Below are 13,325 nucleotides of genomic sequence, written 5' to 3'. Positions count from 1 at the left end.
TACTGAAGACTTGGGTTTGTGGTGGGTGGTGGCTCTCATTCCGACAAGATTTCACTTAAACTGGCAGGAAAAGTCATTTTCTGGCTTAATTCTTTCCACCTTAATCCTCTTTTCTCTATCAATTGCCTCACTTAAACAGCGAATCGGAAGAGCTACTGACTTTGACCCCATCGTATTGTTCCTGTTGCTCATAAGTGTATCCATTGAAGTATGAGCTTGAGTGAAAATGGGTTTTTAAATGTAAAAGTCCAACAGCTTGATTGTCTGCCAAGGGACAAACAGGTAGTTCACAAAACATCTGTTGGCTATGTTGTACATACATGTTCAATAAATGTAAAATTTAAATAAGTCAGAAGATATTAAGCAAACTTGTTGGATTGCTGACACTCAAACTACTCAAAACTGGGAAAAGAGCATATTTGCTGATACTCAAAAAATATAAAGCGAACCTGCTTGGAGTCCTCATCATAAGCAAAGAATGGAATGAAGGAATTATACACCATTTTTCTTTAATATTGTACGTTCCTGAATGGGTAGCTGCAGTTACTGCAGGGACTTTTTACTTTGCGCAGTTGTGTTTCGAACAATTTGAGGGAAATACTGTGTACATCTTGACTACTTTTTTCAAGAATTTTTAAAAACAAATGTATGCGGCAATGCTTAGAAGTTGCTCGAAAGACCTGATAAACTATAACAATTTGAGTGGAGTTGTTTTTGGTCAATGGAGAAATTTTTCACCCTTGGAGCTGATGAAGTAGAATTTTAAATTGTTCTCTAATTTTCAAGGCCTGAAATGCATAAATTCAAAGTGAAATAACCCAGCACTTTCGTGACATATTGCAAACGCATGACAGTCAGCTCATGGATGATGTATTCTTTTTATAACCACAGGCAATTTGAAACAATCATTCCAACAGAAGACACTGTCATTACAGAAATGACAGGAACATTACGAGAATGGGGCATTATGTGGAAACAGCTTTATGTGGTAATAGTTTTCTTCCTTCTATTTAAAAAAAAAACAAATCTCAGTTTAACGTGAAATATACTCATGTGGGTTAAATGCTCTCCTCCAATTCTGTAAATTTTTCTGACTTCTTGAAATCAGAACAGCAGAATATTGCCATCTCTGGTAATCATTGCAGGCGTTCAACTAAAAGTTTTAACTTGTGGGACCATAGAAGTATACTGTAATTCTGCCATTATTTTTGCACAGAAATAATCAGGTTGGATGAGCAGTTCATCCAGAAGCCATGTTCACATTTAAAAATAGATTGTACCTAATGAAGCATTGCACATTCCTATTCCTCTCACATGTGAACATTTTTGACACTTGCATGCTGTTTGAACAGCCAGGCAAGACACCCTGTGTTAAGTCTGACAGCTGAATTGGCAATGGTGTGAGTTAAATATGAAATCTTTTCTTCACTGCTAGTGGGTTAGTCATTGGAAATATAAATGCTTCTGATCATATATATGCATTTAAAATTTCTGTTTTTTGGATTAACATACTTTTTAGACTCTCATATTTAACTGGCTGTTTTGGTTTTGTTTTAACTTTGGTAACTTGAATCTTGGAGAAGGCTATTTAATTAAAAATATATTCCAGGATATGGAAATCCATCTGAAGATCATCTTGTGTGCCGCTTTTCCCATCTGAATTCCAATAATTAAATTGATGCTATTTACCATAAGAGCTGTCTGCATTATTTCAGACATAAGAGAGTTTATCTTTGTACACCACAGTTGACAGGAAGTTCAGGAATTCTTAAAATAAAACCTTCTCATTTCCTGTTCGGTTCTGTGATAGTTTGAGGTCATGTTGTAGAACCTGAGAGTAAAATGTTGTATAATTCACTGCCAGACTATTAAACATAATTGTAAAATACAGTTGTCAAATAACAAACAAAACTAAATAACTGTCCAATTGAAATCTGCCCACCCTTTTCTGGGTTAATTGTTGGGTTAATGCACTTAACTGGTGGTAGGGCTAATCCCTGACTGAGCTTAAGGGGTAGGCTTAGCTTCCACTTGAGGCAAAATGCAATATATGTCATGTCATGTCATGTCGTGCTTCTTCATGACCTTTTCCAAGGTTGTGACGACTAAAGTCAGGACAGTGAAGTAGATTAAAGTAACAGGATGTCTAATACTCAGCTGAAATAACAAGTATCAATTCCAAGGGTAAGGTTGATGATTAACTTAATCCTCCATTGTGTCTCATTTCTTTTTGCACTGTTAACCAGTATAAATCTTATGTTGTCCTGTTACGAAAGAGCCATTACTTCCATATTCTTTCTCATTAGGTCCAGATATGCTGAGCAAGGATTTCATTATATTGTTTCATTTTGTGCTAACATTAAGTGGGAAGAGGATGATTGAAAAATCACTTCTAACTGTAAACCAGAAGTGAAAGATAATGAGACTTGATACTAATAACAGCATCATTTAAATCTGTTCCTGGTGCCCTTTACCTTGCTCATATTCATGGTGAGTTTGAAGAATTTGCTAATTTAAGGTGTTATATGTTGGGAAAATGAATACATCAGTGGTATTTTCAGGTAGGGAGAAGGGAAGCTATGACCAGATCAACCTTAGTCACTTTTGGACCATCTCACAACTGTTATAAAACAACATTTCAGGACACCAACCTGTGCCTGGGAGATGCTATGTGGTTTTGGGCTAGTGGAAACTTAAAGTTCAGAATGGGAGGAGAGCTGTATTTAAGAAATGGATGGGAAGCTAAACAAAGATGATAATTCCAATGTCATCACATCCTGTGTTCATCATGATTTTCCTGTCCTCGCCCCCTCGATGATGCAGAAGAAAATTGTGCCATTACCATTAAGGGTTTCAAATGCACTAGATAGTTTGTTAGTAAATGGAATAAATAACCAGAAGCAGGGCATTAATACTGTTCAGCAACAATGCACCTGAGATAGAAGTTGTACTCCATTTCAGTCTGTCTTCATTAATAAGGTAATTTCCAGAGTAGGTTCACACAGTGGACCAAAAAAATGCAAACGTATATTGCTAACAGTTTGATTATTTATACAGCTGCTGTGAATTGGGGTTTCCTGTGAATCTGGCTTCTGCATTAAAAAAGAATCTTACTGGAGGAGCTCTTTCAGTAACAAAATGTATTCCTCAGCTCCTTGCTTGAATAAAAAAGCATTTAAATTTTCTGAAATCACATCCACCTGCTAAGAAAAATCTTTAGTTAAATCCACGTCCCACATCCCCATGGAAACGTGGCATTTCAGGTCAGGAGGACTCTGGAGAAATGCTCAGCTACCATCTGCCACAGGCTCAGTTAGTGAATATTTCAGTTGATCAAAAAGGATTGACATCATTTTCATTAAAGGATGCTGATCCAAAGCTGCCAGTCATTTTCTTGTTCAGTAACAGCCAGATGTGCAGTGTAAATAAAATATTACCAGTTCAGTTAAAAACTGCAGCGGATTGTGGCAAAACATCTGGGGATTTTCATTCATTTATGAGCAATTGTAGATATGCTTTAAGTTGTTAACCTGATTATTTATTATTCTCTACTCTTTTCCAATTCATTCTAACATTCTTCTCTTCCGTTCTCCAATTCATGGTCGCACTCTTGTTCCTCCTGACTCCTCCGCCCCCTCCTCCAGTCACCCCCAACCCACCCCTTGTTCACAAAGGCAGCTTTCCTCAATTTACCTTTGTCACTCTTTCCAGTTCACATCTCATGCTGCTGCTGTTCTGGGACATTGAACTGTGCTTTACATAGCAGAAAATAGGTTGGTAAGATCAGAAATTCTGACCCATAGTGCAACATACTTTAATGCCCTGGAGCAGCAGTAGCAGCACCAGATAGGAGCCAGGAGCAATGATATGGGCTAGATCCAGAAGTGGAGCATGAACCTTTTTTTGCAAGGTGGCATCATATTTTCAGACTGCATATTAGAAAAATGTAAGCTTCCAGTGACTTTGATTATAATCAAATAAAGTTAAATGAATTACTCTTCAGTAGCTTGCACAATTCTTGCAACATGAGAAACCTGCACCCACAACACCTTCAAGTTTCCAGTAAGACCTTCAGTCATGTACCATATTTTGATAAAATGTGAAAATTGTCTTCCATTGTATATGGTAGTGAGTAATGTCGGTGACAGAAAATTGAAAAAGAAAACCAGAACACTAATCACAAAATTTGAGTGGGAGAACTCTGATTAAGTTCGGACAGTAGAAAAGGCAAGGAAGGAAAAAGAATTATTGCAAGTTTGTAATGTAATTCCAGGATTCAGATCAGTGCATATATACCTCAAAAGAGAAAAGACAAGTAGAGATCTGAAGTGCAGGCCCTCTGTAGAGCTGTGTTGACAGAACAGCTTCTACATTTGGTATTACAGGGAGCAACATTTCAGAAATGAATTAATTGCCTGTGAAATGTTTTGGACATCCTAAGGATGTGGAACATGGTAAATAAGTTGATTTGTTTTTCATGGCCTTCTGTTTTATAATGTCTATTCATTGCCTAATTGAGACAATTTTTACCTAATCCCCACCAGTTAATTTACAGATATTCAGAAACACTGCTGATCATTTTATCCATGAACCCTGTGACATGAAGCAACAAGACTAATTCTTGTTTGCTACCTATTTTTTCTCCCCTCAGTAATCCCACAAAGGAGCTTACTTAACTTTTAATTCTGATGACGCTGATTTTTTGCCACTGAGGTAGAAAACAGGAACCAAGTTTAATTTTGGGTCAGGAACCCTCTTCCACTGGAAAACTGATTTAAAGTTAAGGTTTTCACATGGCTGAGGCCTCTATTGGCATGGAGGCCGGTTCACTGTTCAATTAGAAATAGTGGATGTACTCTGAAAGCTGGATGGCCAATCAAAAGCCTTGCAGCATCAAAGAAGCACCCGGCAGCAGTATAAAGCAGCTAACTGGTCAGGTGCTGCTGGAAGATGCTCAGTGAGAAGGTGCTCTCCCAAACATCTTTTTAAAACTTGAGCAAAAAGGCAGAAAAAGCAGCCAGGCCATCATTGTTTGGGGGGAATCCCTCTACAGGGTGGCCTTTGGCTATGACCTCAACCAGGCAGGGGAGGGCCAGGGGGCCTGCTGGGCCGGGCAGGGCGGTGAGGGCCAGGGGGCCTGCTGGGCCGGGCAGGGCAGTGAGGGCCAGGGGGCCTGCTGGGCCGGGCAGGGCGGTGAGGGCCAGGGGGCCTGCTGGGCCGGGCAGGGCAGTGAGGGCCAGGGGGCCTGCTGGGCCGGGCAGGGAGGGCCAGGGGGCTTGACGCTGCAGCCTGCCGCTGGGTACCTGCCTCCAGGCAATAAGTATGAACCCCGTCGTGTACGGAAACTGGAGGCTGACTGGAAAATCCTAGTTAACCTCCTTTCAGTGCCCTTAACAAGGTTCATAATGAGTCTAATTGCCTGCCCACCTTGAGGTGGGCAGTCTTCCAGACCTCAAACATGCTTCTCACCAAAATGGCTGGCATTGGGAACAGTGTTGATGAACTGATGGGCTAACTGGCACAGATACTTTTTGCCCCCACCCTCACCCTCTTTCATTCGCAATAGATGGAGTGCCAGAAAATTCAGCCCTATGTGTTTGTTTCAGATTTAATTTAATTCCAAATGCCATTCACAACGACAGCCTGTGAGGCTTGATTTAAAGTGTGTGAATGAGCGTGATTTTATGCTTTTCTGATGATATTTTCAATACTTTTTAAAGATTTTTACCGTCATTAGCAATGTCCTTGTGTTTTTGGGAGAATATTTTTGCGGGGACCATGAAGTGTGGTTGTACTAAATTCCTTACCGCTTGTGTTTATCAATTTCTCAAAAGGGAATTGTATTTTTCTGTAATATATGAAGCCTTTTATCTTATTTCTCCTTTCCTTTGACAGAAGAATGAAGGGGATTTGTTTCATCGGCTCTGGCACGTGATGAATGAGCTGCTTGATCTCCGTAGGCAGGTGCTCGTGGGGCATCTAACACATGATCGGATGAAAGATGTAAAACGGCACATTACAGCTCGCCTGGATTGGGGCAACGAGTAAGCATTTCTTCTAATTATGTTGCTCTGATATGTAGAGTTTGGCTTTTACTTCACCTTAGGTTTTCTACAGTAGTTAAAAATAAACAATATGCAATTGTATATAGAAAATTAAGATGCCAACATCAATATTGTACACAAAGCACGAAAGGAAAAGCATGAGGGTTGTATGAGTTGTGGATAATCAAATCCAGCTGATCGTTGATTTAATGCAATAGAACTGGAAAATAACAATTATTTTAAGGAACAAAATTGGACGTAAAGCCTGACATGCTATAATTTATGATCTGGAAGTGTTTTTGGCAAAGGTTTTGTAATGTCAGTAGTCATAGTTTTTGCCAATGTTGTCAGGTTTCACACAGGCACTTTTTAAAGTGTTTTTCCTTTTGTGAACTGGAAGTTTTTAAATTGTTGTTAAATGCCTAGAAAACACTGGGCCTGAAAATCCATACATTTGGCGGTGATATCAAAGCTACATAGGAAGATGAATAGGCCATTCTGCCCCTTGAGCCTGCTCAGCCGTTCCATTCGATTATGCCAGACCTGTACCATGGCTCTATTTATTAGTCATTACTCTACACTCCTTGATAACCTCACCTCTCAAAATTCTATCAGCCTCAGTCTTGAACATTTCAATTGATCCAGCAACCACAACCTTACAGATTTTCACTACCCTATGTGTGGGAAAATATGTTTTCTGATTTCCCTCCTGTTTAGCCTAACCTGTTGATTGATAATAATTGCACAGCTTTTAATCGGAAATGACCCTGAATTTAAAAAGTTTGATATAGTAAACGTTGCATTTACATAACGGCTTCAATGACCCAGGACATAGCAAAATACAGTCAACAAAGTACTTTTGAAGTGCAATTACTGTTGTAAGGAACACGGCAACCAAATTGCACACAGCAAGCTCCCACACATTCAAACTAATAATGTCCACATAATCTGTTTTTTGTGATCATTTGAGGGTTCAATATTGGCTGGGGCAGTGGCGGCTCTTCTAAATAGTGTCAGTGAGATCTTTTGCATCCACCTGGGAAAGCAGACTGAGTTTTGGTTTAATATCACATTCCAAAGAGAGCACCTTCGACCACAGTGCTGCACAGGAATGTCAGCCTAGATTTTTGCGCTTCAGTCCTTGAGTGGGACTGGAACCCAGAATCTCCTGAATTAGGTGAGAGTGCCATCGAATGAGCCTCTGGGAATGTAAAGAATACATATATTTAAAAATCACATGAACAGGGCCGATGTGGTGTGAGGGCAGTTTCTTCATCATTGCTCTTGCTTTGCCTTTCTAAGTTTGGTGGAACCGACTTTAATGGCAAAATCAGGGAAGAAAGAATTTGGAGACTTGGTGGGTCCATTTGTCAAATCTGTGCATTTCATTTTTAGCAGTCAACCTGGAATATTCCTTCAGTTCCCAAATACAACTTTTCACTAATCCTAATGTTGTATTGCAATATCAGACACAAATTGCATTTTAGCTGACATAATGTTTTTAGCTGACATAATGTTTTCTGTTAGGGCCATTAAAAAAAATAGGATAAGCAGGACTCTTAAGGATGTGCATTGAGGAAAGGTCAGAGAGACTTGAGCAGTACTGTCCAGAGAGATGGTTAGAGGGTATCAGCATTATCTGGATGTAAATACATTGTTGAGGTGAATCAGCAATGGATGAATGGAATCAGATGAAAGTAGTAAAAAGTGAATTTAAAACTGATCTTTGAAAAGAACTCACTTTGAAATGTTTGGAATGTTGTACCAGGCAAGATAATGGAATCAAAGATATTTGTTAGAGTTCAAATCAATAACCTTAGCTGACCCATCACACTTGTCTTCCCTATCCTCTAGAACCAATGCTGACAGGAAAATCTTTTACATAGTGTGTAGTTAGGATCTGAACCTGAGTCTGGTGGAGGCAGATTCAGTCATGGCTTTCAAAGGGAATTGGACAATTATCCGAAGAGAAAAATATTGCTAGTCTTCAACCAACTCGATTCACTCCACGTGCAATCAAGAAATGGCTGAAGGCACTGGATACTGAGAAGGCTTTGGGTCCTCACAGTATTTCAGCAATAGTAGAGAAGGCTTTTGCTCCAGAACTAGCTGCGCCCCTAGCCAAGCTGTTCCAGTACAGCTACGACACTTGCATCTACATGGCTATGTGGAAAATTGCCTAGGGATGTCCTGTCCACAAAAAGCAGGACAGATCCACCCCAACCAATTATTCCCCTGTTGGTCTATTTTCAATCATCGGCAAAGTGATAGAACATGTTGTCAATAGGGCTATCAAGCAGCACTTAATCAGCAATAACCTGCTCACTTAGGTTCTACCAGTGCCACTCAGCTCTTGACCTCATTACAGCCTTGGTTCAAACATGAACAAAAGAGCTGAGCTCCAGAGGTGAAATGAAAGTGACAGCCCTTGACATTAAGGCAACATTTGACTGAGTGTGACATCAAGGAGCCCTTGAAAAATTGAAGTCAGTGGGAATCGGGGCAAACTCTCCACTGATTGGATTTATAACTCGCACAAAGGAAGATGTTTGTGGTTGTTGGAGGTCATTCATCTCAACATTGCTGCAGGAGTTCCTCAGGGTAGTGTCCAAGGCCCAACCATCTTCAGCTGCTTCATCAATGACCTTCCTTCCATCATAAGGTCAGAGGTGGAGATATTCGCTGATTACACAATGCTCTGCACCATTTGCGACTCCTCAGATACTGAAGCAGTCCGTGTCCATATGCAGCAAGACCTGCACAACATTCAGGCTTGGGCTGATTGAGTGGCAAGTAATATTTGCACCACACCAGTGCCAGGCAATGACTATCTCCAACAAGAGAGAATACAACCTTTTCCCCTTGATATTCAATGGCATTACCATTGTTGAATCCCCCACTACCAGCATCCTGGGAGTTACGATTGACCAGAAACTGAACTGGACCAGCCATACAAGTACTGTGGCTATAACTACAGGTCAGAGGCTGGGAATTCAGTGGAGAGTAACTCACTTCTTGAATCCCCAAAGCCTGTCCACCATTTACGAGGCTCAAGAAAGGACTGTGATGGAATACTCTCCACTTATCTGAATGAGTACAGTTCCAACAACATGAAACAAGCTCAATACCATCCAGAACAAGGCAGCCTGCTAGATGGGCACCTTAAAGATGCACTTCCTCCACCACCGATGCACAGTGGCAGCAGTGTGTGCCATCTACAAGATGCACTGCAGCATCTAACCAAGGTCCTTCGATAGCACCTTTTAAACCCTCAAGCTCTACCACTTGGAAGGACATGGGCAACAAATGCAAGGGACCACCACCTGCAAGTTCCCCTCCAAGCTACACACTCTTGTGATTTGGAACTATATCACTATTCTTTCACTGCTGCTTGGCCAAGTTCCTGGAACACCCTCCCTAAGAATAAGTATACTGGGTGTACCTACACCACATGGACTGCAAAGGTTCAAGAAGGCAGCTCACCAGCACCTCCTTGAGGACATTGGGGATGGGCAAGAAATGCTGGCCTAGCCAGCAATGCCCACATCCTGTGAACAAATGTAAAACAAAACCTCTGGCTGAGATCCTTTCATGTGTACTTATGAGGTCAGAATTAGAGGGGTGAAAGCCACAAAAATGACAGGTGGGCTGGAACCAGGATATCGCTTGCCTGAGCTCTCTTTTCCTGCCTCTATTAGAGAGGTAACTTATTTCCTCAGACCAGATGGTCAGAAGATTTAGTTTTGAAGCTTAAAGACCCTTGGTAAACAAGGAGGATTCTCAGTGGAACCAGCCAATCTGGAGAAGATGGCTGTTAACTCCATTGGAGATATAAATTATATGCTTCACAGGATCAAAGGAGTTGTTTGAAGGTCAGAGATAATTAGATTACCTTTCTGCTTGGAGCATCCCAAGAATGTCTCATTGCCATGGAGATAGGTTGCAGGGAACTGTCCTGTTTGTGTGTGGGGTTTGTGTTTTTGCTCACAGAAACAAGCAGTTCAGCTTGGGGAGTCTGCCAAGAGCTCTAAAGCAGCTGTAGACCAGAAGCAAGAAGAGCTATCAGAAATTGGGGTATTTTTGAAGTGGTGTCACTAAGTCAGAATGGAGTAGAGCCCACACCTGAGCTGGAGGGTAAACAGTTATGAGGCACTTATGGAGCAGTAGAGGGTCGCTCAGCTGGATGCTTGTGCAAGAACCCCAAAAAAGCCCATACCTCTGAGGATAACAGGCACACTGAGAATCAAATTGAAGTCCTGAGAGCTGTTGAACTTTGGTTTGGTCCCAGCAAGTAAAAGAACCTTCAAGAGGCTGCTAAGTCACCAAAGACTTTCTGCGGAGAAGTCAAAGTGGAAGGGAAAGTTTCAGTTGAGGATTTCTGTTCTGATTTTTTTTTTGGTTATAAAGTACAATTGGTAATCTAAGATGATGTTTAGTTAGTACTATTAGGTTTGTTTAGCTTATGTATCGTAAAATCATTTGTTTAAATCTTGTGGCTTCACTTGGGTAAGTAACAGGAATTTTGAATTGCTTTTTAAATGTCAACTGTTTCTACAGCGATTGTAATACCATTGTGATCCTTGTGTATGTGTGCTTAATCGGCTGCACTGTTATGGTTGTTAGCTGCCTTTGTGGGCTCAAGAGTTATTGTAACTAAATTTCCAAAATTAGCTATGATATCCTGACCAAACATTTAAACCAAGGAGCTGTCAGTGAGGTTTGTGGAACCTTTTTTGACTTTCTGGCAGCAGACTGTGGTCTTTCTGTCCTTTAAACAGCTGTACATGATTTGCAGATAAATGAAAGGAGCATCATTCTTCTTTTGGAAGTGAAGGTGTAGATCAGATTGCACAATCTGTTTGTGTCACAGCTGCGTGTTTTGACTGTGTGGTGTTGATCAGTCACTTGGCGTTAGTAATTGTAATTCCTACCTGGTAATTCATGTCTATTGAGATTTCCAGCACAAGATATAATACTCATTTCCTTTTTGGCACAGACAAAGCAGCAGAATTAAAACTGCTCAAGTGTCTTGGCAGCCACTTAACTTAATTGACATCAGCTTTCTTATCACAGTTGTTTTGTTATCAGTGGCCAAGTATGATCAGTAGTAGGTCTTTGATGATGTACTTTGTATGGGCAGGCAACTTTTGATTTTAGCCCAGAGATAAAAACAAAAAATTGTGGATGCTGGAAATCCAAAACAAAAACAAACAAATACCTGGAAAAACTCAGCAGATCTGGCAGCATCGGCGGAGAAGGGTCATGAGGACTTGAAACGTCAACTGTGCTCTTCTCCGCCAATGCTGCCAGACCTGAGTTTTTCCAGGTATTTCTGTTTCTGTTTTTGATTTGACTTCAGCCTATTGTTGTTTGTTTATATGAGTAAAAGTGAGGATAGCTCTAAGACCTGAATTTGCAAATCAGAATTATGTACAGGAATGACATGTTATGATCAGCACAGGGGAAGGGCCTCAAATTTATTCAGATTGTTTGGAATTTTTTCCCCCAGCTTGTAAAGCCATACAGCTTTTTTATGTTTTTAGTTCAAAAAACACACTGAGCTGCTGTTTGCTGAATTTCTGCAGTACGAGATTCTTTCAGTGCAGATCCCCAGTTGCCACATTCTTCCGCCCAAATGCCAAAAACAGTTACGACTACATTGTTTAGCGTAGGCATTCAACTAGGTTGTCCTAGTTTTGCAGGAGCAAGAGAACTTTGTGCTTAGGAGGAAAGACAGTCACATCAGCATCTCAGGCATCTGCTTTAATTAGTCCAGGAATTATATTCTCCACCCAGGCATGAGCACTTGGCCATGGAGAATGAGCCTTGCCTTCACTCTCCACACCTTATGAGAGAACATGTCAAGAATGTTGTGCTACTTATGGGGAGACAGTGCCACAGTAGTAATGTCACTGGACGAGTAATTGAGAGGCCCAAGCTCTTGGGGAACTAATGGTTCAAACCCCACCATGGCAGCTGGTGGAATTAAATTCAGTGAATACAATCCAATTTTAAAACATGTGATTGAAAGCTGCTCTCTGTAATACTGACCATGAAACTATCATCAATTGTAAAAACTCATCTGGTTCACTAATGTCCTTTAGAGAAGGAAACCTGCTGTCCTTTACCTGGTCTGGCCTACTTGTGACTCCTGACCACAGCAGTGTGGTTGACTCTGAGCTGCCCTCTGAAATGGCTGAGCAAGCTACTCAGTTCAAGGGCAGTTGGGGATGAACAACAAATACTGGCCTTTTGCATCCCATGAAAGGATACATTTTTAAAAAGTTGCTGGAGCCTGGTCTGAAGATTTCATACAGGACACAGACCTGCTTGCTTGCCTGTTGTAATAAAAATAAGCACAACGTTAGAGACCAGATCTTTTCAAGTGACTATCAATGGGATTTGCTGTAAATGTCTCACATTCGTCCAGAGATGCAACAAACAGGACACTGAAACTTTGTCAGTCAACACTTTGCATCCTTCGCGTATTCTAAGTCATAGCATTTGCAGAGGATGTGCTAGTTTTACTGAGTATGTGGCTTCCTTAAGGTCCGGGTCACTGACTTTAGCCATCAAAGCCCCTAACGTTAATATTGTGACAGTGGTGAGTAGGAAGGTTTACCATTCTATCAGCGTCCAGCTGGTCGTAGACCCGAAGAACAAAGTCATGGAAACGATTACGAGATACCCCAGCAGCTGCTGGGATACCATCGTTCTTCACTGAGCTCTGGCTATTGACCCCTACACTAAACTGAAGAAAAAGGACAAAGAGGCTTCTGCCTTTACCAGAAGTCTGGTTGGTTATTTGTTTATCGCCCTGAAACAGAGATTCATTTGTCTGGTCATATCAGATAGGATCCTGCTCTACACACCTGAGAAAATCTTCCAAATTCTGATGCCTGCCAAATGCTGCATAGTTCTGCCATTCATAGGAGGAAATTGATTCAGCTAAAAGATCAGGAAGATGAGGCGACAGTCTTGACATCAAAGGAGGAAGTCACCATATTCTGCTATGTCCCCTTAACATCTCTGTTATTTGTTCGGAGGTTAAAGTGGAGATCTCAGGTTGGCGCATCCCCTTTAAGTGCTGGATATCTCCCAATGGTTTTGTGCTGCCTCTTTTTAAAACTTTGCCACAAACGTTTTTCCTTTGCACCAACAACATCCCTCCCTAGGCAGCTGTCTGAGGCCGAGCCAAACTGTTAGCAAACTTGGTGACATGTTTAACTCAAGATGAGCTTCCAACCACACATCTGCAACATTACTGATGGCCTATTTCCA

General features: G+C 41.1%; 1 protein-coding gene across 1 annotated transcript in view; it reads left to right on the top strand.

The window, feature by feature from the left end:
* dock4 (dedicator of cytokinesis 4) overlaps positions 1-13,325 on the top strand; it is a 378,537-nt gene that overhangs the window by 93,661 nt on the left and 271,551 nt on the right. Inside the window, exons 5-6 of the mRNA XM_041215897.1 lie at positions 892-988; positions 5,896-6,044. Coding sequence (XP_041071831.1) covers positions 892-988; positions 5,896-6,044 — 246 coding nt within the window. The remainder of the gene's footprint in view (positions 1-891; positions 989-5,895; positions 6,045-13,325) is intronic.

This window comes from Carcharodon carcharias, chromosome 21, assembly GCF_017639515.1.
Source record: "Carcharodon carcharias isolate sCarCar2 chromosome 21, sCarCar2.pri, whole genome shotgun sequence".
Taxonomy (NCBI): Eukaryota; Metazoa; Chordata; class Chondrichthyes; order Lamniformes; family Lamnidae; genus Carcharodon; species Carcharodon carcharias.
The sequence above is the reverse complement of the archived record's forward strand: the minus strand, read 5'-3'. Positions and strand labels throughout refer to the sequence as shown.